The following is a 23,273-nucleotide window of genomic DNA, read 5'->3' on the forward strand; positions in this document are numbered from 1 at the left end:
CAGATTATCAATAATGGAAATATTGATAATATCCAATCTGTTGGAATCCTCATTGCATGAAATTTAGATCTTGACTACATTTTTTCAGGATATTTGGAGCTGATATTGGCAATGGTGTCATTGGAGCTACTGAGCAACCTCTTGGTATTTTACCTCATCAGATCCGTGGTTCCCTGTCTTGATTTTAGTCTTCTTGATGAACAGTGTCTGTTTTTTTTATAATGCTTCTGCAATTAGGTTTTGTATGCAATGCATCATCGTTCTTATCATTTTTGTGGCCGTTAACTTTCAGGGTCACTGCCAATTAGCTTGAAAAACCTGTTTTTACTATTGGGATAGCAGGACATACTAATTTTGGGGGAGATAATCCACTACATGTATTTATTTTAAATAAAACCCCAAATCTGTCCCTACATAAACATGATGGGACACATTAGTTCCTAATCATCAAAATTGCAATCTGTTGCCCCAATGATTTTTCCTTAATTCCCAAATCTTCACCCCCACCACATTCTTCCCTATTTTCTGTCAGGCTACTGCTGACAAATTTTGTAAATGGTAGGTGGAGGTTGAGAATAGATGTATTTAAAATAAATGAGCCACATAACAGACATAGTGTGCATCTCAAATAATGTAAGCAATTTAAACAGAGCATCCTACTTTTTCAAGGTGATTCCACTTGATGCTGAAGTTCATTCATAGAGCTGATTTGCTTTATAAAGATCAATGGCAGATGAGAATGGAGTTTGATAAGATTAATTCTAACTTAGGTATTTAAAGATCTATGTTAAGATGTTAGGGATTCTTTTGATGATTTTCATGTGGCTATTTCTTATGGTTTGATGATAGGCAATATATATTTTTGAAGACAAATTAAAGCTTCATTACTTAGAAAAATCAGAAACAGCAACATCCAGAATGTCCCAACCACAACGAATCAGAACTAGCACACGCTAAATTAGCTTACATAAGAGTTTTTTCTGCTACCTATTAATGTGAACCTAAGAAACAACAGACAAATCCAAAGCTAGAGGGCGACAATCATCCACAATGAGCATGACATCCGGATAAACCTTCCCAGAGGCAAAACCACGAACCACAGTAAGAGAGTCAGACACAACACAGATCCCCTTCAAACCAGCTTGGCCAACCAACCTGAAAGCCAGATGGGAAATATATATATGAGTATAGGGAGATTTGATATTTAATTAAACAGTATTTTGCAACAAAAAATCTAAAAGTTGAGTGAAGATACTCTTTTTCTCAAATATTTAATTTTCATTGTAATCAAAACGTTCACATCTTTTCCTTTTCCTATAGCTAGGCCATGTTCAACCTAACTAAAATTATTATTTAAAACAGCATTACCAGAAACTAGGCATTTGTTCCAGGACTTGGAAGAGGAGTGCCATCTAAGAAACTTTTGATCAAAACAAGGGCTCTTGCTGGTTGGTAACTTGGCACTTGATGCCCTGCTTCCCTCACTGTAGCAAATATCATGTCTCCCTTATACACTTCAGTATAGCCACCAACCTGTGTCACATGAAAGATTTGTGAAAATGCACTCTTACTGTATATTTGGAAACTCATTTGGAGAAGTGCATTTGAAACTCATTAAGTACATTACCTCTCCGTAGGCAAACCAAGGGCGCCAAGAAGTTTTAATTGGAAGATTCATCTTTCCAATTGCATACATAGTTGAAGTGAAAGGAACCACTCCATCTGTGTCACCACTGTTTCAAACAAAGATAGATAATTAGAAAATAGGACATTGGAAAATATATGTTTATTGCAAGTATTAACAAATATTGTTATATAAAAAGGTGGAATAAAAAATTTACCTGAAAATCCAAACTCTAAGGCCATGATCAGAGAGATCTTGTAAAATGGGAAGAACTTTTGAAGGGCTATCACTCCACTTTAAAATGACTTCACTGCAGCCTTCCCAATCATGCTGGAGCTTGGTGACATTGGCATGGAGGGCCTCTTGAACATCCCCTCTGTTTAGATATGCATGCACATACAGCTCACTACATGGGTCAATCACAACCTGCAAAACAAAAAACAAGTATCAATTCTAATAAATTAATCATCAATGTAGTTAATTTAAAAAAGTTTGAAATTTGAAACTTACAGATGTCTTCTTGGGCAAGGCAGTGAGATTGTGATTTTTGCAAAGTGGAGCAGAAATGTTGTATATATCAATGTGTGCAAGATTCTCAAAAGCTTCACTAGTAACTGCTTTGCATTCCCTTGTAACTGTTTGATTAGCTGTGACATGACAAAATTTGTGCATGTCATGTGCTGCTTTGCTTGATATGATTGCATGACTAGCCAGATAATCATAAAATCCTCGAGTGTGAGTTTCATCATCAATCACTGCATTCCCAATCTGCACAACACACCTATTTTTTGTTAGCTAAAAAAGGAAAATAATAGGATTAAAGCCCCTAGATTATTGAGAAGTAGGAGGAAGACACATACCAATATCCCTTTTAAATTAATGATTGTATTGTTTGCCAATTTGTTATGATGCATAATGGTATATGCAAGTTGAGGAACATAATGCCCTGCATAGCTCTCCCCAGCAATATAGAAATCTCTATTCTTGTATTCAGGAAACCTCTTCAACCAGTTGATCAAAAACACATAGTTAGTCCTTGCTGTTTTCCTATCTCCATTGGCTGAATATTCTGATGATCTGTTTGAATATGAAAATCCCACTCCAGCAGGTGACTCCAAGAACAAGACATTTGCAACTGTAAAAATCAAATTAATCCAAAGTCAGATACTTATAAAATGACTTTTTTACCTTTTTTGTTTTGTTTTCTTGTCATAGAGAAAAATGTCAAAATTGAGAACACGAATTGATATATTACCCTTGTTCCATGAGTAGGGGTTTCTGAATAGTGTTTTTCCATCACTGTTTGCTCTAAAAGGTCCAAGTTCTTGCAATGCTCCATAGCCTAGAGATGAGCATCCAGGACCTGAAAAGTGAAATTATTAATAGTGTAATTAGCCAAATGAACCAATAAATTTAATTAATTAATTTTCTTATAATAAAATCTAATATTTTACCTCCATTGAGCCAAAGAAGGAGAGGAAATGAGTCTGTAGACGAACCATGAGCTTCAACAAAGTAGTAGTAGTAGGCACTCCCAGCCAATGGATCCACTGTGACATAGCCTCCATACTGAGCAAAACTCACTTGGGGCTGTCCCGGAAGGCTCACAATCCTATCTTCCTCCTTTGAGCCTTCTTGTTGTGGAACAAAGGCATCTTGCTGGACAAGCTCATGAACCTCGAAGTCACTCCTATCAATTTGTGAAATTTTGTGAAGATTGGTGAGTGCTTGGATTTGCTTGTTTGCACTGATTTCCAGTGCAAACAGTGAGAGAAAAAGGAAGAAGGATAGAAGAACAGTTCCCATATTTTCTTTTCTTGTGTGAGAAAGGTAGGTGGGTAACAAGAGAGCACTAATCCTAATTGAAGAACACTTCGTAGAACAAGTTGATTTTGCTGAGAGCTTTATGTTTTCTTTTCTCGTGTGAGAAAGGTATGGGAGGGTATTTATAAGAAGAGAGCACTAATCCTAAGAACACTTCGTAGAACACTTTGATTTTGCTGAGAGCTTTTCTAACCCGCCTCATGGGAATAATTGTATCCATTTCTATCCTAACAATTTCTTGTGGGCCAAGTTAAACGTTTAAGAGTAAGTTCTCCTTCTAGGCCACTAATCCTCCAAATAAATCAGTTCACTTTGCCTAATTAATTCACGTTGCTTTTCATATGCGATTTGAAACTTTATAAAATAGGTGATCCTTTATTTTATGGACTAAAGCAGTGATATTAAATCTAGTGACTATTTTCTGTTTAATTAAGCGGGTGTCATTGGTCTCCAAAACATACGAAAACAGAACAATTTCTGATTCCATTTCAAACTTTCAGATGCTTTTCATTCTGAAAATTGACATCACATTTGTTTCATTTACTTTGCCTCAATTAATTGATAAATTGTTAGAATATGCATATGAAGTACCAACAAAGAAAAAAGTAACCTCTTTTGCTCGCATTTCATCTTTACTGACTAAGTGTTCTAAATTTACAATGACAATAATTTTCAACCAACAGTAAGTTTAGTTGCTGTAAATAATCTCTCAAAGCACTCTTATCTTTGAGTAAACCATAAGTGGATTGGACACCACTTTTTTCACCTAAAATCTCAAGGCATTATTTTTATTGTTCATGTCACTTATAAACTACTCAAAGTTATTCTTATCTTCCAAAATAAGACTTACTCACACTGGATATCACAACAAATTCAATTCACCCATATTTTACAAAGACTAAAAACATGTTTAAAAACTAAACATACTTTTCCAATTCTTATTTCTAACACAACCAATTTAATTTACCAAACTTAATTTTTTAACAATTTGAAAACCAGCCTTTTAAGATAAAAAAAAATGGGTCCCCTAAGGGCTTATATGCTTTGGCTCCATGTTATTTTCAAGCTTTAAATCAAAATGAAGTCTAACATTCTAGTATAGCTAATGGCAAGCCATGGCCTATTTTCTTTTCTTGTGTGAGAAAGGTAGTGGGGGTTATTTATAGGAAGAGAGCACTTCATAGAACCCTTTTCTGATCAATTGCCTAACCAATTCACTTTGCCTAACCAATTCACTTTGTCTTTTACATGTGATTTGGAACTTTAGAAAAGAGTGATATTTTTTGTTATGGAATAAAGCCTCACATTTCATCTTTCTGACTATGTGTTCTTAACTTTTTTTTTTGATAAGCTAGGTAGTATAGCAGAACAGTAAAAAAATACATCACTAAGACCCCTTGGTTATTAAAAAACCAACACACACCTCCAAGGAGAAAAAACAGACAAACAGTAGCAACAAGCAGCAATCACCACCAATATAGCTTCTTCAAGCAAATTCCAGTAAAGGCCCATCTCTCAAAGGAAAACACCAAACCCTTATCTTGAAAAAACAGCATCCATCAAACTACCAAATCCAAGTCCATCACTAGTGATCAAAATAGACTTGGCTTGAATAAACTGACCATGGGTAAACTGCAGAAAATGCAGCCTACATTCAAGAGGGAGGGCAGTACAATAACCCAACCAATTGAAACACGAATACCGAACCAAAGTTACCAAATTCACTCTAACCCCCCAGTACCGCGTTCCAATTCGTGCGTACCGGTTCACGGTACATTTGCGAATTGGTACTCTCCAATTCGCTGTAGAAAACGTTGATATCAGCGACTTAGCGTTCCGAAAGCTATGGAAGCAGAGGACGAAGACACATGTAGACGTCATGGGTGCCACAGAAATGGTCTGCAAGAGGCAACAGCAGCTTGTAGCAAGCCAAATAGAAAAGAAGAAAAAACGATGAAGACAGGGGCTGTTCGGGGATTTGGGTTTGGCACCCCACCCTTTAGGCTACGCGCCCCAGCATTTTTTTTTTATTCCAAAACTACCCATCGGTAAATGATTTGCCGATGTCAAAATAACAATCGGTAAATGATTTACCGTTATTGTTCCTCAGTATGAACACCTTTATCTCATTACCCAGAACACGAAGAACAATATCGGTTAATCATTAACCGATTCTTATATTGATATCGGTATATCATTTACCGATTGGTAATCTGGCAGTTTGATCACCTTTTCACCATTACTCCTCCCTCCACCAACCCCTCCACCATTACTCCTCCCTCCAACAACCCCCCACCAGCCCCCCATAACTCGCCCAAACTACCTTATTCTACCATTACTCCACTCCTCCCTCACATTTCACCTTCCCACCACCACCACCATCTCCACATTTCCACCACCACCACCACCAACACCACCACCACCAAGGGAAAGCTTTTAACTTCTGGTAAGTGGTGTTAGCTTTGGTACTTTATTTATAGTTAGTTTAAGTAGTTAGTTGTTAGTTTAAGTAGTTAGTTTAGTTAGTTAAGTTGGTAATTTAGGCTGCTGAATCGTGAATCGAATCGGTAAATGAATTGTCGTTAATGTATCGGATTATGATTTACCGTTATTATACCGGAATTTGATTTACCGTTATAGGGTCGGTTATTGATTTACCGTTTTTGTTCCAGGGATGACAGAGTCCTTTTTCTTTGGTGAATCACAATTGATACATGCTGCTGGATTGGAAAATGATAATCCAGAGGAGCAACCATCACTAGCTGAACCTCCGATTATATCTATAGATGTCTCTCATTTGTATCATACTGATCAGGTACTCATTGCACAAATTTTTGCATGCTTTGTTTGCTTTGTTTATGCCTTGTTTTATGCCTTATGCCTTGTTTATCCTGAAACAGCGTTTCCCTTTGAAAGATGATCTTATGAAATGGGTTCGCGACATTTCTATGGCAAATAATTTTGTTTTGGTGACAACAAAGTCTGATAGTGGTGCGAAGGGAAGAAAAGAATATGTCATTCTGGGGTGTGAGAAGCATGGTGCGTATATTCCCTACAGAGAACCGGATCTTGTTGAAGGAACGTCAACACAAAAGACAGGTTGTCCTTTTAGGCTAAAAGGACGACGTACGAAAGATGATAAAGGTTGGTGGTTGAAGGTGATGGACGGTAGACACATCCATCTCGCAGCTGAGTCACTAGTTGGCCACAATTACGCTGGTAGACTGAATAGTGAGGCGAAGGAGGACGTGATAAATCAGGCTAAGACTTGGGTTCCACCTAGAAAGATGTTGGCGTCCTTGAAGGAAAAAGATCCTTCAAACTTGACTACCATCCAACAAATTTATGGTGTTTGCAAGCGGTTCAGACAATCCGTTCGTGGGTCACTGACAGAGATACAATACTTGCTGAAGAAGTTGGACGGTGAGAAGTATGTTCACTTCGAACGAAATGAACCCGGATCGGAAGTGATTAGAGATATATTTTGGGCTCATCCGAATGCCGTCAAACTTTTCAACACATTCCCATATGTAGTGATCATGGATTGCACATACAAGACCAGCAAATACAAACTACCCTTGCTCGAGATTGTTGGCCTGACCTCCACGGATAAAACATACTCAATAGCATTCTGTTACATTGGCAGTGAGACCACAGAGGACTACATTTGGGCATTGGAGTGTATGAAGTCTCTGATTTCCGACCAATCCAAGTTGCCTAGAGTGATTGTGACGGACAGAGATCTTGCTTTATTGAGTGCTGCTTCACAAAGCCTTCCCACCACCACCCATTTACTATGCTTGTGGCACATCAACAATTGTGTTTTGGCAAAGTGCAAAGAGTATGTTGGCACGGATGATTTTGCTCAAGAGGTTATGGACAAGTGGGCCGAATTGGTAGATGCTCCAACAGTTCCAGAATTTGAAGCTCATTGGATTGAATTGTTTAACATGTGCAAGCATAAACACAAGTTGAAATTTGCCACTTATTGTTCTACTACATGGTTGGTCCACAAGCAGAAATTTGCCAAGGCATGGACAAATCATGTGATGCATTTTGGAACAACAACAAGTAACAGGTACAAAAATTATGTTATGACTTGTTATATGTATTTCATTTCATAGATTATTACAATATTAATTCTTACATGTGCGTTGTTGGTTTGCAGGGCTGAAGGTGCACATGCCAGCTTGAAGTTGATGTTGCGGAACAGTAAGGGTGACCTGGCCACATCATGGGATGCGTCGCATAGTTTGACCACCAATCGCCACACTGAGATAGTAGCATCGTTTGAGCGCAGTATGAATAAAATTGATCACCTTTTCAAGACCCCTTTCTACACAAATATTAGGGGATTTGTGTCAATCAAATGCCTGAAACTCATTGATGCTGAACTGACAAGAATGCGAGCCTGCGGCGGCAGATGCGATTGCTTATTGAGAGATACTCATGGACTACCTTGCGGTTGTCAACTTGCAGGTTACCGGTCAACCACTCTCCTCTCAACTACTTCCAATTATTTATATTTGTGATTCAATGTAACATGTCTGTGAACTTGCAGATTATGAGAGGATTCCGTACGAGGCCATTCATCCATTCTGGAAGAGCCTAAGTTGGGAGCATGTACCTGTTGCAGATACTGGCAGCTCAGATATTTGCGGACTAAACCATGGAGAGATGCACCCAGAAGTTGAGGCACTGACACGTTATTTCCATTCTTTGGATACTGGAGGGCAGAGTATGGTAAGGAGGAAGCTTCAAGCGATATATTGTCCTGAAAGGAGTACACTATGTACTCCTGAGCTTCGGATAAAGTCCAACCGCACTCCTAGGTTGAAAGAGAGCAAACAACCCAAGGGTCGAGCAATAGGATCCTTGACTCGTGATCCTTCAGCGTTTGAACTTACAGACAAGAAGATTAAAGAGGAAAAGAAGTCTTCACAACCAGCAAAGAGGAAGAAGCGTGTGAAGAAGTCTGATACAAGCCATTTCATGTGTAACTTTCCAGCCTTTCTCCATCCATATATTGGCACAATTACAGATGTTGAGGATGATGGTAACTGTGGCTATAGATCCATTGCTGCATTAATGGGGCATTCCGCCGGTCAGGACGGTTGGCCTTGGGTTAGGGCTACATTGATACAAGAACTTGAGACCAATGTGGTAATGTATAATAGGATGTGGGGCACAGATGTTGTTTATGGCTTACATAATCGTCTCACTCTTCCTATTGGTGACCTGGCCACCCCTGACAAATGGTTTCAACTGCCAGAGATGGGATACCTTGTTGCCACAAAGTACCAATTGGTTCTCGTATCCTTATCCTCTATGGGTTGTAACACATACTTTCCACTGATAGGAGCCGGCCCACGAGATGAGCATTCTGTTATAGCTATTGGACATGTGATAAATCACTGGGTACAAGTATATTTTGACCAAATACACTAATATTTTAGTTGCCTACTAGCTTGTCGATTAATTTTTGTATGTGGAAGTTATCTAATTTTATGGTTATTCTCTAAAATGCAGCTCCAATTAACTCCTGGACATCCTATGCCGACTATTGCTCCCCAGTGGGAATGGCACAGTGATCTTGCCTCCAAATACTGGCGCAACCTATATGGTCCACGTTTAGGCATGTATGATGCACAATTCCAAGCTTGGCTTGGTGCTTTTAGTGGTCATGCGGACTATGTGGACATCACCACAGATTGAATGTTCTTGTATTGTATAATATTAATTTGTAAACTCTCTGTAATTTGGTAGAATGTGGCCCTTATCACAGGTTGTTGTTAATGATGAAAATCTAGACATCATCGTAGATTGGCAGGTTCATGCGTGTACTTTTGGTAATGTTAATTTGATGCACTTTTGGTAATGTTAATTTGATGCACTTTTGGTAATGTTAATTTGATGTACTCTTGTCATTTTCATTTTCATTACCCTCCACCACCAACCCTGACATTACTCTCAACCACCAGCCCCAACCACTCTTCTACCATCCACCAGTGCACCTTAAATGTTTTGACCGCACGCCTGAGCTATATGGATTACTACATGCTTTGAATTATTTATATGTTGTCGTTGTTTCTGTTTTTTTCATTATAAGAGTCATAATATTAAGACTAAAAATATAACACATGTAAATAAAACGAGGCAAGAGTCATAACATAACATAAAAAGTCCTAACATATACATAATAATGGATCCCACATAACAAGTGTAATAAAATCACTCTCCCCGACCCCGCCCCCTGCGACCTCTGGGTCCACGAGCTCGACCTCCACGAACACCCTCTCCAGGATCACCCTCTCCACGAGCTCTGCCTCCACGAGCTCCGCCTCCACGGGGTCTGCCTCCACGAGCTCTGCCTCCACGAGCTCTGCCTCCCGCAGCTGCGGCTCCTCGAATAGCAGAAAAGGCAACTCCCTGGGTACCAATGAAGGAACTCCGTCGAAAGAGATCGAGCGCCCTCTCCGTGAGGATCCGGGGCTGTGTCCCTGGAGCAAGAGCACCTGGCACCTCCAGGGACTGCTCCAACAACTCCACACCCCTACGTATGGCAGACTGCATAAAAATAATATACAAAAATAATTTCATTAACATAAATCACAATTGAATGAATAAAAATAATATACAAGTTTAGAATCCAAACTTACCACGGCACTAAGCTCCTCCCTCCTATCCTCAGGGATGATGAACACATGTGACACTCTGCTATACCACCTCATGTAACCCTCCACCGCCTCTCCCGGATATGTAGCAGGTATCCCCTGAGGGCGGAGGTGCGGTTCAAACTCAGCATAGGCAGCATCTGTGGTCTCAGCAAGGGACCCCGTCGTCTGGATCTCAGAGGGGTGTCGAGGGATGTCCTGTATGAAGCCAAACTGGCGCATAACCCGCTCTGGTAGATGTCGGCTCACAGACCGGCCGTAAGGTGTCCGGATGTTGCCGGAATAGAGGGCCCTGGGATCCCGCGGTCGAACATCTCGATGGTCCTCAAAAGGGGTCCATGTGATATCATCCACTGTAAGCTCATCGAGCATGACTCGTCTCTCATCGAGTCCGGAATGCGCGATCCGAGACGTGGACCACCGCTGCGCCCTAGGCTGGTCCTGTGTGTAGCCGGGGACCTCCGTCCTGATAATGACGCTGCTGGATATGTACTCATACGCCCATGACAGCACGAGGGAGGTGAACCCACCGATCTGCGTTGTCTTCCTGCGGGATGCACGACTCAGTTGTTCGTACAACGAAGCCAGCGCAATCGCACCCCACGCGTACTCCGACACGCGACCGAGGTCCTCAAGCATCCCGATCCAGTAGACAGTAGTGTGGTAACCACCACTCTTGCTGGCAAAGAGGGTGGCACCAAGCTGGTTCACCAGCCAGATCCTAGCAGCATCCTCATAGCGTCCCCCTACAATGAAATGAATTAAGTTAACAATTATTAATAATACTCTAAAAATAAATACAACTTAATAAAGTAATTATTAAGACATACCATCCATAGCAGACGTGTACATGGTCTTCAGAGTAATGAACCGAATGTTCTGGCCACCCGCCGCCTCAAACTCAGCCAGATAAGCAGCAACAGATCCTCCCAGGAGCTGGGCGCAGAGCGCTGCAACCTCGTCTCGCTCCCCTCTGCCTGGAGTGTAGAACCTCGACCCTGTGGGAAGATGGAGAAAAGCAGACACATCGTCCAGGGTGATAGTCATCTCCCCGAACGGCATGTGGAAGCTACTCGTCTCCTCATGCCATCTCTCAACAAGGGCCAGTACGACAGCTGGGTCTGTCTCCGGTAACCCGCACCAAGGCAGGTGATACAAACCCGTCTGCTGCAGCAGCTGTCGCACATGTGTGTGGGCCTCTGAATCGCCATCACAGGGGAGGTTCCATACCTTCCCCCCAACAGTGGCCACCCTCAATGTCCGACGGTCCACGTACCGCGGGTCTGTGCGAAGAAGTGCCTGCCACGTCCAAGGAGCCTTGTGGTCAGGATAATGCGCAAGAAGCGACAGATCCTCAGGCCCCCCGGGAAACGGTGCCACCCTCTGGATGAGGTCGTCATCCGCACCGCCCTCTGCACCGCCCTCTGGCACCACATCTGGCACAACATCAGCAGCATCAATCTCCTCCTGCAGAATAAGAGGCTCCTCCTCCTCACCACTAAGCTCAGAAGAAGAAGAAGACTCCTCGCCACTAGGCTCAGAAGAAGATGTCTCCTGACGAGGTAACTCAGCCATCGGAGACAACGGAGCAGGGTCCAGCTCAGCCGGAGCCCTAGTAGCAGACGGAGCGGGGGTAGCTGACGGAGCCCCGACCGGAGTAGCAGATGGAGCCGGGGTAGCTAACGGAGCCTCGACCGGAGTAGCAGATGGGGATGGAGACGGAGCTGAAGCCTCTACCGCCTGAGTGGCTGCAATATGGTCGCCGCGCCTGGTAGAAGCATGCAAGCGCTCGTGTCGATCCGCTGGATCCTCACTAGTAGAAGCATGTCGTGACCTCTTCCTCCCGCCCTTCATTCTCGCTATATGTGCAAAACAAACAAATTTAACAATACTTGTCATAATAAGTAAAGCATTTTCACATATGAGCATATCATTTGAGTCATTTTTTAACTTAATCAGGAAATTTCCAATCAATCGTTTAGCAACTAACCATAGGAAAAGGAAAATATAGAGAATTAGTTGTTAGTTTGCATGTGAATGTGATTAAATTAAATTTCTAGCTGTGTTAAGGTGAAGCAACCATCATCACAAGCAAACAAAAACAATAAACAACTTTCCTAATTACAACACATGAAGCATATGATTTGAGCGCTTAATCTTTTCCAATAAACAATAAACAACTTTCCTAATCACAACACATCAAATCTATCTTGATCTTTTCCAATTCTCAACAAATCAGCAAAGTAATCCTGGAAGCTTAATACATGCCATGGTTAAATATTGGAAATAAATTTTGGAAGTCTGCACTGTCATACTGTCATATCGGAAAATCATTTTCCATTACCATATCGGAAAATCATTTTCCATTATCATATCGGAAATTGATTTTCCGATATTACAGTAAACCCAGAAACAGACCCAAATGCACCCCACTCGTGCCCGTACTCGTTTCATGGAATTTCAGGCAACAAAACACAACAAAACCTACCTCTAATCATCAATCAACTACCCTAGTGTTCAACCATTGACCTAATTCAAACTTCAAATGTGAAAATCATTGAAATCAAAACTTACCTTTTGAATGTAATGGAATGGGTCTTTGTGGGAGCTTTGATGATGATTAGAACCGACCTTTGAGATGATTGAAGTGGTGGAACCGAGCTTTGAGAGAGGATGCGATTGAGGGAGGGAAATTTGGGTTTTGAAATAATGGGTTTCAAAACCCAAACTGTCGTGTTTATATGTTTTAAACACGATCGGTAAATGATTACCCGTTATAGAGTCGGGTAATCATTTACCGTTTTTAATCAACTGGTTTTCTGGTAATTTCGCCCCCCAAGGTGGGGCGGGGGGCCTAATGGGTGGGGTGTTAAACCCAAATCCCGGCTGTTCGGCGCTACAGATGACATTTTTTTTTACATCTTTGTTTTTGCACAAATTCATAATAGTTGGGCCACTATTTTTCTTACATAACCTAAATAAATAAAGACTAAATCACCTTAAATTTTCTCCAAAAAATAAAATACCTTAAATGAAAATGATATGTACTACTCGGAAAAATGAAATTATATTATGAAAAAATAATAATAAAATAAATATTATAAGTATATATCTAACGAAATATTTTTAATGTAAATTTATTTAGAATGAACTGCTCGAGCCCCGACTATATATGCCCCTCTCGTACCGAATACTTCATAAGTTGCGTACAGCGTACCCGTACCACGTACTAGAGTGTATTGCGAACCTGGTAACTATGTACCAAACAGCCGAGGAGCGTTTGCAAGTAAAAAGAAGATGATCTCAACAGTTCTCATAAGTAGAGCCAGCCATGATAATTCTCATTCGCGTAAATCATGTCGCCATGAAAAGGACCACCTCCAAATACCATTCTACCAAGATCCCATATCTTCCAAAACACTTTGTTTCTGGGAAGAAAGCTGATAAAGCCTATCGAATCTAACAGCCAAGGGCGCATTTCCTATCCAGGTGTCCAACCAGAACCTAACAGTATTACCATCCCCTAATTTTCTAACAACAGCATTGGAAAACCACTCACCGGAAGGGGAATCAAAACACATCTTCACTATATCCCTCCACCAAATCGATTGCTTACCGGGCTGAATTTCTCCAATGAGACCATTTATCACCTGATATTTAGATCTGATTATGTGAGCCCAAAACCCATTATCACCAAAACATAGCCTCCAACGCCACTTACCAAGCAAGGCTTTTTGAAGTCACCTCATTCCTTAATTCCGAGACCTCCTAAGCTTTTGGGTTTACAAGCTACATTCGAGCTAATCCACGCTATTTTGGATTGGGTCTCATCATCACCTCCCCATAAAAATTTTCTGATAATCTTTACACAATCTTGTTCCACCCCCACAGGCATTCGATAGAAAGATAAATAAAACAAAGGAATGGAAGACTGTGTGTTGTTACTCAAACACACACGCCCACCAAAAGATAAGGATTTCCTTCCCCACCTCGAAAGCCTGCTCCGGAGCTTACATAGTAGAGGATTCCAAAAATCCAGATTCTGTGTATTACCTCCAACCTATAAGTCCAAGTAGAGAAACAGAATTTTCATCTTCTTTCTCAATTTTGCCTCGTGGACCCATTCGGTGGACACCACTACACTATCTAGGAGACCCCGACCTTCCAGAAAAGCACTTTGAGACTCATCAATTACAAATGGTAGCACCTGTTTTAGACGATCGCCAAGACCTTCGAGACAACATTATAGGCACAACCGATTTGAGAGATCGGTCTATACATCTTTTGAACCTCCAGAAAGTTTAGATGTTGTAAATAATCTCTCAAAGCACTCTTAGTCCTATACATATTTTGCCTATTTCACAATTTGAGGAACTTCATTTCCCTTTAGTCATTCACCTCTTTCTCATATTATTTAACAAGTAAGGAAAATGTTGACACTGTTTCTAAACCTAATACAAATTCGAAATTTCTCTGTACAACTGTTTGTGAGCATATTATATATTTTTTACACCCTTAAGTAATATGCACGGATGCAATCTTGTTTCAAGAAGCTTTATAGGACCATTGTGGGCGACAAAACACTCCATATCAAGTATTTAACATCATTGCATTCAATGTACTCGAATCCAGTGAATAGAGTTTTACTTTTGAAGGAAACGGGTGTTGGCTAAAGGAGATGATTTAAAACTATTGGGGACCATCACATTGGGTTAAAGAGCAAACCACGAGTGGATTGGACAACACATTTTTCACCTAAAATCTTAAGGCATTAGGTGTATTGGTCCTGTCACTTATAAATTGTTAAAGTTATTTTTATCTTCCAATTTAAGACTTACCTACACTGGATATCACAACAACAAAATCAATTCACCCATATTTTACAAATAGTAGAAACATATTTAAAATTAAACATGCTTTTACAATTCTTATTTCTAACACGATTAATTTAATTTACTAAAATTAATTTTTTAACAATTCGAAAACCAGCCTTTTAAGATAAAGAAATTGGTCCCCTAGGGTCTTATATCCTTTGGCACCATGTTACTTTGAAGCTTTTAATCAACATGAAGTGAAACATTCTAGTAGCTAATGGCAAGCCAAGACATATTTTCTTTTCTTGTGTGAGAAAGGTTGGGGGGTATTTATAGAAAGGGAGCACTAATCCTAGTGGAAGAACATGATGACCCTGTTTTTGTCCTACTTTTTCGAGTTTTTCGAGTTAATCTTTATTTCTTTCTTGCATTTGTTCGTGTCTCATGTTGTGTTTCATGCGTTTTCATGCATTTTTCCTTTTATTTGTGCATTTGCATGTTTTGGGTAATTTGGTGGTTCTGTAGGGATCTTTTTCACATTTTAGTAAAGTTTTGGGTCTATTAGTGGTTGTCACGGTTTTTGGGTCCTTTTTGTTAATAAGTTGGTTGATATTCTGATATTTTGCCCAAGTGCTTTGATTGTTTAAGCTCAGGAAAACTTATGGAAGAAGGAAGATCAAGGGGTTGTGAGGCTTGAATGAAGCATTGAAGGAGGCTGGAGTTAAGTTTGGCTACGTGCAATTGGCACTCGAGCTCCCTACCTTACAGTAGCTTCATTGGTTGGTTTTTGGTGGGTGGCGCTCGAGCACCCTCAAGATAGAAACTCTGGAGGTTTTGGATGGTGAGCCGGCGCTTGAGCGCCCACATCTAGCGCTCAAGCGCCCAACCTCGTCAGCTTTTGCTATAAATAGTTGTTAGTTGTTTTATGTTAGTATCTTTTATCATTGGAATAAACTTAGAAACTGAGATACTCTCTAGTGCTAGTGGGAGGTTTCCAGGCTTTGTAACTCAGGTTCTTTTTCATTTCTTGTATGCATTTCATAGCCATGTTTGGCTAAACTCTTTATGCTTTGGGTTTTTGTAAGACTTATGAAGTTTAAGTTATAATTCCTATTTATATTAATGTGTTTTTGAGTTTATCCTTGAATTTCATTTCTGTTATTTAAATCTAAACTTGAATTCATGATTGCTTTATGCTTTTCTACAATCAGAACGGAAGTTAAGTTGTAGATTATAGACTTGTTTTGGGATTACCTCTTCTATGCTTTCTGCTAGGAATAGAGAAAGAGTTGGGGTTTGTTGATCTGAAATTGCATGCTTAAAGCCTCAAACAATTGTTTAAGTTGGCAAGGAATTGTGTTTATCCTTTGATTTGAGAGAATTATCTATGCAAGGCATTGATAGGTAGTTGTTTAGATTAGAGCATCAAGGAGAGACTCAGTTCTTCACATGTTTAGAATAGTTTTTCTTTAATCGATTAGTCAAGCAAGAACTCAAGGCATTCTCATCTCTGATTTCTTACAATTCATCATTGCTACTTCGATATACTTTATAAAATCAAACAACAATCACATAATCTAGATTTTATTTGCTTTTCTTCTTCAAACCTAAAACTGAACTTTTTTCACTCACAATCCCTGTGGTTCGATATTTAAAACCGAGTGAAATTTTACACTTGCGGATTAACTAACAGAATACATCGTAGAACACTTTGATTTTGCAGAGAGCTTTTCTGATTAATTTCCTAATCAATTCACTTTTCTTTTTATATGTGATTTGGAACTTTATAAAAGAGGTGATATTTTTTTATGGACTAAAGAATTGATATTACACCTTGGAAAAATTTAAAATGCACAAGCAAATCTTTGTGCAAGGTTGCTCAAGCCATTATCTCTTGTAACAGGTTTTCAAGTGATTTAGGAAATTTCTGAAATTTAAATAATTAAATTGTTATTGAAGGATTAGTGAATGTTAATGAATAGGTAATATAATTTAAGTTAGGATAAATCTCACCTTCATTTTCTAACATCATATATGTAGAAAAAAAGTCCTTCTCAAATCTCCTCTTTGTAACCCATAAGAAAATGTCAACCGATTCTGAATCAAAGACGATGCTTGCTCGTAGTCGTTTTCCATGCTCACAGCTCACCTACTCCCCCTGGCTACACCGAAACCACCGATCACGTCTTCCATTACCGCTTCTATGCTCAATCGTCGCCGTCGACCATCAACAACACCTTGAGCATCATCGAAGCACCAGATCGATGTCTCCCAAGATTGAGTGTGGCCTGGCCGAGACCCTAGGGGCCCTCGCCCAAGGACGCTTATCCAGAGCGACGCGCGCACCAGGATGTTGGGCCATCTCCCAGGAAGCCCAACTAGCCCACTAAGGATAGTTCAGGACACTAGGTCCATCCCAAGTCTATAAATAGGGGGCGGTTACTAATTGTAAGGGACTCTTAGCTCATTTGAGAAATAACAAGCTTGAAATTCAGTTAACTTTCTCTTTCTAAGCGGTTACGCTCTAACTCTCTCTTGATTCTCACATCACGATCCTTTCACTCTAGGTACCATACCTCATCTCTATGTTCTTGGATAGAATATTTGGCGTCGTCTGTGGGGATCGGTAGATTTCGATTCCCAGACTATGTGGATTATGATTTGGTTGAGAGAAGTTTGATTTTATGAGCAATTTTCTTCGATTTCTGGATTTTCGGTTGATTCCTAGTTTGCTAGTGACGTTTGATGGAGACAAGTCGTCGACGGCGCGATGGAGAGCAGGAGCAGCGGTGCGGTTCGCCACCGCGTCGCGTGAGAGGTAGGCTGCGACGCGATCAGGTCCGCCGCGAGGAATCTGAGCAACTGACTCCTCCTCCGCCTCCACCGCCTCCATTTCCAACGCCTCTGCTACCTTCTCCGTCGTCCTCACCGGAGCAATGGAGGTCACCGGTGCACTCGCCAGGAGTCTCAGGAGAAGGAACACCGCTACCGCAGGCTCCGATCACCGATCTAGATTGGAGGCGTCTGATCCGCAGTGTCGGTGATATACGGCAGCGGAACGATTACTTGCAGGAGCAGGCTAGAGTATTATCGCTTCGGCAAGCAAGACGAAGGAGAGCGTGAGGCAGAGGTCGTGGCGGAGTTTGAGCCATACTCAGCGGCGGTGAGGGAGGTGGCTATCCTGGACAATATGAAGAACATCGTTCTTGAAACGTATAGTGGAAAGGCCGATCCAAAGGAACACCTGTTTTATTTCAACACGAAATGGTAATTAGCGCTGCTTCCGACGCGGTGAAATGCAGGATGTTCCCGTCGACGTTTAAAGGCACAGCCATGGCTTGGTTTACGACTCTACCTCGGGGATCTATTATAAATTTTTGCGACTTCTAATCGAAGTTCCTCGTTCAATTCTCTGCGAGAAAAACCAAGCAGGTAACGATCGATGATCTGTACAACGTCCGTCAATCAGAGGGCGAAAATTTGAAACAATATGTGAAGCGATTCAGTGCAGCGTCTGTTAAGATTGAGGAGTCAGAACCACATGCCTGCGCGCGCGCTTTCAAGAACGGGCTGCAGCCGGGAAAGCTGGAAGAAATCCAAGCGCGGGCGAACACCTACATCTTGGATGAGGAGGATGATACTTTCAAAAGGAAGCGTGCAAAGATGGAGAAGGATGGCGATCAGAGGGACGCATCGTCAGAAGGCAAAAAAATTAAGGAGAAAGGGAAAGGCAGTAAGCAGCGAGACAAGAAAGTAAAGCCAGGGGAGAAAGTCGCGAAGGAGCCGTTGTATCCTAGGAAGGAAAGTTTCGAGCGCCGGCGCCCTTTGCATCAGGCCGATTCTCGCCGGCGAGAGGAGTCGGGAAAAAGTCTAAGTGCACATTTGACAGAGCTACTTCTGGAGGTCAAGGCGACGCATGCAGTTGAGGAGGGCGAGAAGGAGGCCAACCCGCCTCGGGCGGCGGTGGATAAGACAAAGTGGTGCGAGTACCATCGCTCGGCGGGTCATGACACTGGAGATTTTTTCACATTAAAAAAGAGATTGAAAGGCTAATCCGGGCGCGACGCTCGCAGTTGAACGACCGAGGTGACCGTTGGCAAGGCGAACGACAACAGGGAAATCAATATAAGGGAGGTCGTCAGCAGGATGATCGCAGGCGGGATGATCGCCGTCGGACACCAACCACTGACAAGAAGGAGACGTTGGCAACGAGAAAGAAGGGGGCTGAAGAAACCTTCGTCAAAGAACTTGAACCGTCGGTTGGGACGATAAATACAATCGCGGGCGGTTTTGGTGGAGGCGGCGACACATCCTCGGCGAGACGACGACATGTAAGGGCGGTGACTTCAGTGCAAGAGTATGCAACCTCATTCGGTTTTCATCACCCAGATATCGTGATATCGTCAACAGACTTCGAGGGGATCAAGACACATAAAGATGATCTTGTGGTAGTAATGGTAAGAATCAATAGTGTTAATGTGCGATGAGTTCTTTTGGATCAGGGAAGCTCTGCGGATATTATTTACGGTGATGCGTTTGACCAGTTGGGACTAACCGATAAGGACTTGATGTCATACACTAGGACTCTGGTAGGCTTCTCAGGAGAGCAGGTTTGGGTGCGTGGTTACTTGGATTTAGACACGGTTTTTGGCATTGATGAGAACGCCAAGCTTTTGCATGTAAGGTATTTGGTATTGCAGGTCGTGGCATCATACAATGTCATCATCGGACGAAACACGCTAAATCGACTCTACGCAGTGATTTCAACGGCTCACCTGGCGGTGAAATATCCACTAATCTACTGTAAGGTGGAAAAAATCGTGGTCGATCAGAGGAGGGTGAGAGAATGCTATAACAATTGCCTTAGTCTGTACGGGAAGAAGGGAGCCAGCGATGGACACAGGTGCCACGAGATCGAGATCTTAGATGGCGATCAAGGGGAGTTAGGCGACCAGGGCCAGGGGCGAAGTGGTGCGGGAAGGCTGAAGCGAATGATTGATCGAAAGATTGAGAGGCTGAGGAGCAACCAAATTCAAGGAAGGCTAGATGGCAGGACAGGAAGAGACAAACAGTTCACTGATGCTCACGCGGAAGAGCGCTGGGCGAACGTAAAAGGGGATATGGAGATGTACAAATTTAGCAGAGGAGCTAGTAGAGGACAATTTTGACCTCTTTAGTTGAAGTCAGAAGGATGCGGCGCTTTGGGGGTTGCCTAGATTCAGGAAGTCGACTCTCTTGGGTCCGGGCCAAGAGGAGAGAAAGGGAAAAGGGGCAGCGATGCAAGGAATGGGTCAGCTAAACCTTCAGCGAGGTGACGACGAACGAAGTGGTCACAAGGCACTTGAGCAACCTCAGGGCAAGCCGAGGAAAGGGAAAAGGAGCCAAGCGTGCCGCCGCGCGAGCAAGGAAAAGGGGAAGGCAGAATATTGGAAACCAGCGGGGTCGGCAATTTTTAAACCTAGAACAGCTCAGCGCGACAAGCAAAGAAACGAGTTAAGTGAAGTTTCCCGCTACTATGGGGCGAACTGCGAGAAGGTCGGCCTCGCAATGACAATGAGTGGGAGGCAAGCACATCGGGTTTGAAGGACGGGGTGTTCGGCGTGGTGCTCTGATCCGAGGGCTAGAGACAAGAGGAAGGGCGCGGCAAGGAAATGAAGGAACTATGGCAAAAATAAAGATGCACTCTTTTTCTCCACCGTGGGAGTTTTTAAACGAGGCATCCCTCGCATGTAAAATCTTTTTTACAAATCAAATACAAAAGGATATTCTCAGCAATACTCCTAACTCTACTAAATTATCACGGTCGCCCGGTGGGAAAAGTTCCCTGAAGGTGGCGATCCCAACACGACCTTGATGTCTGGGATCGCTCCGGAAAGGCGCGAACCGCTGCTACTCGTTGGCGAAGTGTGCGGATAAGTTACTTATCCCAAAAGCCTCCCTGAAATATGGGCAAGCAAAACCTCCCCAAAATATGGGTGAGAACTCAAAACTAGGCTAAGTCTCGAGCAACCTACACGGCCATTGGGACCCCAACAACTATAAGTCCTCGCCAGGACAAAATTGGCAAGGCCACACCTGATCTTACGGGAAACATGGTGTGAACAAAGCCTCAGTTCAAAACTGAGCAAAAGTCCTAGTTTTCTTTGGCACACATTCAAAATCGCTACACGAAACTTAAACTTAAAAGTGTAAAACGAACACGAGGACAAAATATGGCAGGACGGTGAATAGAAGAAGACAGAAGGAACTGCAACAAATTTTCATTCATAACTAGCCCGCAGGGAAATATTAATTACAAAAGGCATCGGGTAAGGAAAAATCAATACAAAGTACTCAGATTGCATTAACATTTTCTGCTCTTCTTGAGTTTTCAGCAGCCAAAAAGTACGCAGCGTTGAAACCTGGAGGATCATCAGGGCCGACCAAACCCTCGGGGGTGACTTTCTTGAAGGCTCTCATCCCGTTGAGATCTATTCCTTCAAAAAGATACTGGACCTGGGCTTTAGCAAGGAAGAAACCGCGGGCACGCTCTTCCACAGCCTCAGCAGCAGCTTCGACCTCCAACCTCGTTCGAAGGGTTTTGGCTTCGGAGGACGCCCGGGCTTCCGCCTCCACAACAACTTTGGCCTTTGCTTCCAGATGGGTTCTCACCGCAGCGAGAGACTCGTTCTACAACACCAAGTCGCTACGCAAGGACACGAGCTCCTTGTCTTTGGTGACACAAGCTGCCCTACTCACGTCAATTGCCTAAGAAATTATTAGCATTTTCATAATTTCATAGGACAAGGTAATAATACTTATCTCTGAGATGATTTGTTGAGCAGTAGCATCAATCAGCACAGACAAAGAAATAAAATTTTGCTTCAGATTGTTGGAAATATAGCGAGTAAGAGTATTGCTGTGTCGTGGCAAGCCACTGCCCTGAAGCAAAATTTCTGACGGACTCCGGTGCAAATCCCTACTGCCGGTTTTGCTCCTCAAAGTTAACACAGTCACGATCTAACCCGTGCACTCGAGGCAGATCGCAATGGAGCAACACAAACATTGTCCAGAATGAGGATAGAATATGAATTAGAAGATTGATTAGAACTAGTGAGATAACCCGTGCACTGCACGGAATTTTACGTTGGAATTTTATAATAAATAAATTAGTTTTCATATATATGTAATTTTTAAATTATAAATAAGTCAATTGTGTATAAGTCAATATGTAATGATATATGAAGAGAAAAATGGAATAAGTAAATTAAATTGTGTTGTATACATAAAACATTTTCAAAAACTTCCTTAAACACTACATTTACAGTACTGATATGTTGTTTGCCTGAATCATCCAATATACAAAGTTTAAGACCATTTCTTTAGCGTACTCTAGAGAGAGCTACATATAACTGACACTGAGTGCAGATGGGTCTCGGAAGGAAGAGCTCAACTTGATATAGTGTTTGTTATTGGCTTTTGTTTATGGTCATCACAAAGTATAGTGTAATTGGAAACTGTCTTCTTCTGAATTTAATTGGAAATTTGGAATCTGAAGGAACCAAGTCCATTCTTAAAATGTGCACTTTGTCATTAGCATTTGTTCCCGTGATAACAGTTGTACTAAAAAAATGTTCACCAAGTTCATCTACAATTAACCTGGTTCCATTGCATAAACTTGTTGCTTGGTCTATATTTCTCAAAAACATGATTGAAGTACCAACTTTCAATTATTGTTTGTGGTTAGGGATTCTTGAACTTTTAGTGCCGTTCAAAAATTCTGTGGTAAACAACTCACGTCGGATTTCAAAATTCACATCAGATCGCAAGGAGAGTCGGAGCTCGGATATTCAAGTTCTGGTGCAGCTATCATGCCTAGCATGTAAGTGTTTATCATTTCAAAGCCTCTAGTGTATGGGAAAATATTACTCTATCTTGAAAAATTGCGGGTGTTTCATTTTGTGCGGAAAATCAGAGTATGTATATTTAATCAATTCCATTAATATGTCAGGACTAATTGGGATGAACAAATCTGGCGGGATTTGAACATCATACTCTCCTGCTCCGGAATCAGAATGATCGTTATTTCCAATTTTAAGAATCCAATCTGCAAACTCTTTGATTTCTTTTGCCTTATCAGTCGTTTCATCTGTGTTTAGCCGCATGTTATTAGATAATTTTATAACTTTGCAATGTTTCCACAATGATGAAAAGTTTACAGCAGCTTCCACAACTTCATGTCTGCTTCCTCTAGTTATTACAGGTAATATTTGTCTAAAATCACCTTCAAATATTACTATTTTTCCTCTAAACGGTTCATGTACGTTGTCTTCATTTTTCAACCTTATTAAATCTCAG

At 41.6% G+C, this 23,273-nt stretch overlaps 3 protein-coding genes across 3 annotated transcripts; 1 reads left to right on the forward strand and 2 right to left on the reverse strand.

Moving 5' to 3' along the window:
* Positions 1-851: 851 nt before the first annotated feature.
* LOC130734188 (serine carboxypeptidase-like 40) lies at positions 852-3,609 on the reverse strand. The gene is made up of 8 exons (XM_057586536.1): positions 3,079-3,609; positions 2,880-2,987; positions 2,485-2,759; positions 2,135-2,392; positions 1,842-2,050; positions 1,628-1,733; positions 1,369-1,533; positions 852-1,155 (listed from the first exon to the last, which is right to left on the reverse strand). Exons 1-7 carry the CDS (start codon positions 3,428-3,430, stop codon positions 1,375-1,377), a joined length of 1,467 nt encoding a protein of 488 aa, XP_057442519.1. The 5' UTR covers positions 3,431-3,609; the 3' UTR covers positions 852-1,155; positions 1,369-1,374.
* Positions 3,610-6,065: 2,456 nt separating this feature from the next.
* On the forward strand, positions 6,066-9,163 carry LOC130730456 (uncharacterized). The gene is made up of 5 exons (XM_057582470.1): positions 6,066-6,263; positions 6,349-7,526; positions 7,617-7,927; positions 8,010-8,872; positions 8,978-9,163. Exons 1-5 carry the CDS (start codon positions 6,123-6,125, stop codon positions 9,161-9,163), a joined length of 2,679 nt encoding a protein of 892 aa, XP_057438453.1. The 5' UTR covers positions 6,066-6,122.
* Positions 9,164-9,387: 224 nt separating this feature from the next.
* LOC130730464 (protein MAINTENANCE OF MERISTEMS-like) lies at positions 9,388-11,976 on the reverse strand. Its single transcript, XM_057582482.1, has 5 exons — positions 11,682-11,976; positions 10,953-11,120; positions 10,108-10,868; positions 9,820-10,015; positions 9,388-9,443 (listed from the first exon to the last, which is right to left on the reverse strand). Exons 1-5 carry the CDS (start codon positions 11,974-11,976, stop codon positions 9,388-9,390), a joined length of 1,476 nt encoding a protein of 491 aa, XP_057438465.1.
* Between the last annotated feature and the right edge of the window lie 11,297 nt (positions 11,977-23,273).

The sequence above is a fragment of the Lotus japonicus genome, chromosome 1 (assembly GCF_012489685.1).
Source record: "Lotus japonicus ecotype B-129 chromosome 1, LjGifu_v1.2".
In the NCBI taxonomy this organism is placed as follows: Eukaryota; Viridiplantae; Streptophyta; class Magnoliopsida; order Fabales; family Fabaceae; genus Lotus; species Lotus japonicus.

Excerpts from the sequence above, each read along its gene's own strand:
- LOC130734188 (XM_057586536.1), bottom strand. The coding sequence starts at position 3,430 with ATGGGAACTGTTCTTCTATCCTTCTTCCTTTTTCTCTCACTGTTTGCA. Across the intron at positions 2,393-2,484 it reads TTAATTTAAAAGGGATATTG|ATTGGGAATGCAGTGATTGA; the intron begins GTATGTGTCTTC and ends TGTGTTGTGCAG. Across the intron at positions 1,534-1,627 it reads CTTGGTTTGCCTACGGAGAG|GTTGGTGGCTATACTGAAGT; the intron begins GTAATGTACTTA and ends CATGTGACACAG.
- LOC130730456 (XM_057582470.1), top strand. The coding sequence starts at position 6,123 with ATGACAGAGTCCTTTTTCTTTGGTGAATCACAATTGATACATGCTGCT. Across the intron at positions 7,928-8,009 it reads TTGCGGTTGTCAACTTGCAG|ATTATGAGAGGATTCCGTAC; the intron begins GTTACCGGTCAA and ends GTGAACTTGCAG. Across the intron at positions 8,873-8,977 it reads TGATAAATCACTGGGTACAA|CTCCAATTAACTCCTGGACA; the intron begins GTATATTTTGAC and ends TCTAAAATGCAG.
- LOC130730464 (XM_057582482.1), bottom strand. The coding sequence starts at position 11,976 with ATGAAGGGCGGGAGGAAGAGGTCACGACATGCTTCTACTAGTGAGGAT. Across the intron at positions 11,121-11,681 it reads TCCGATGGCTGAGTTACCTC|GGTCGAGGTTCTACACTCCA; the intron begins GTCAGGAGACAT and ends ATCTTCCCACAG. Across the intron at positions 10,016-10,107 it reads GGGAGGAGCTTAGTGCCGTG|TCTGCCATACGTAGGGGTGT; the intron begins GTAAGTTTGGAT and ends ATTTTTATGCAG.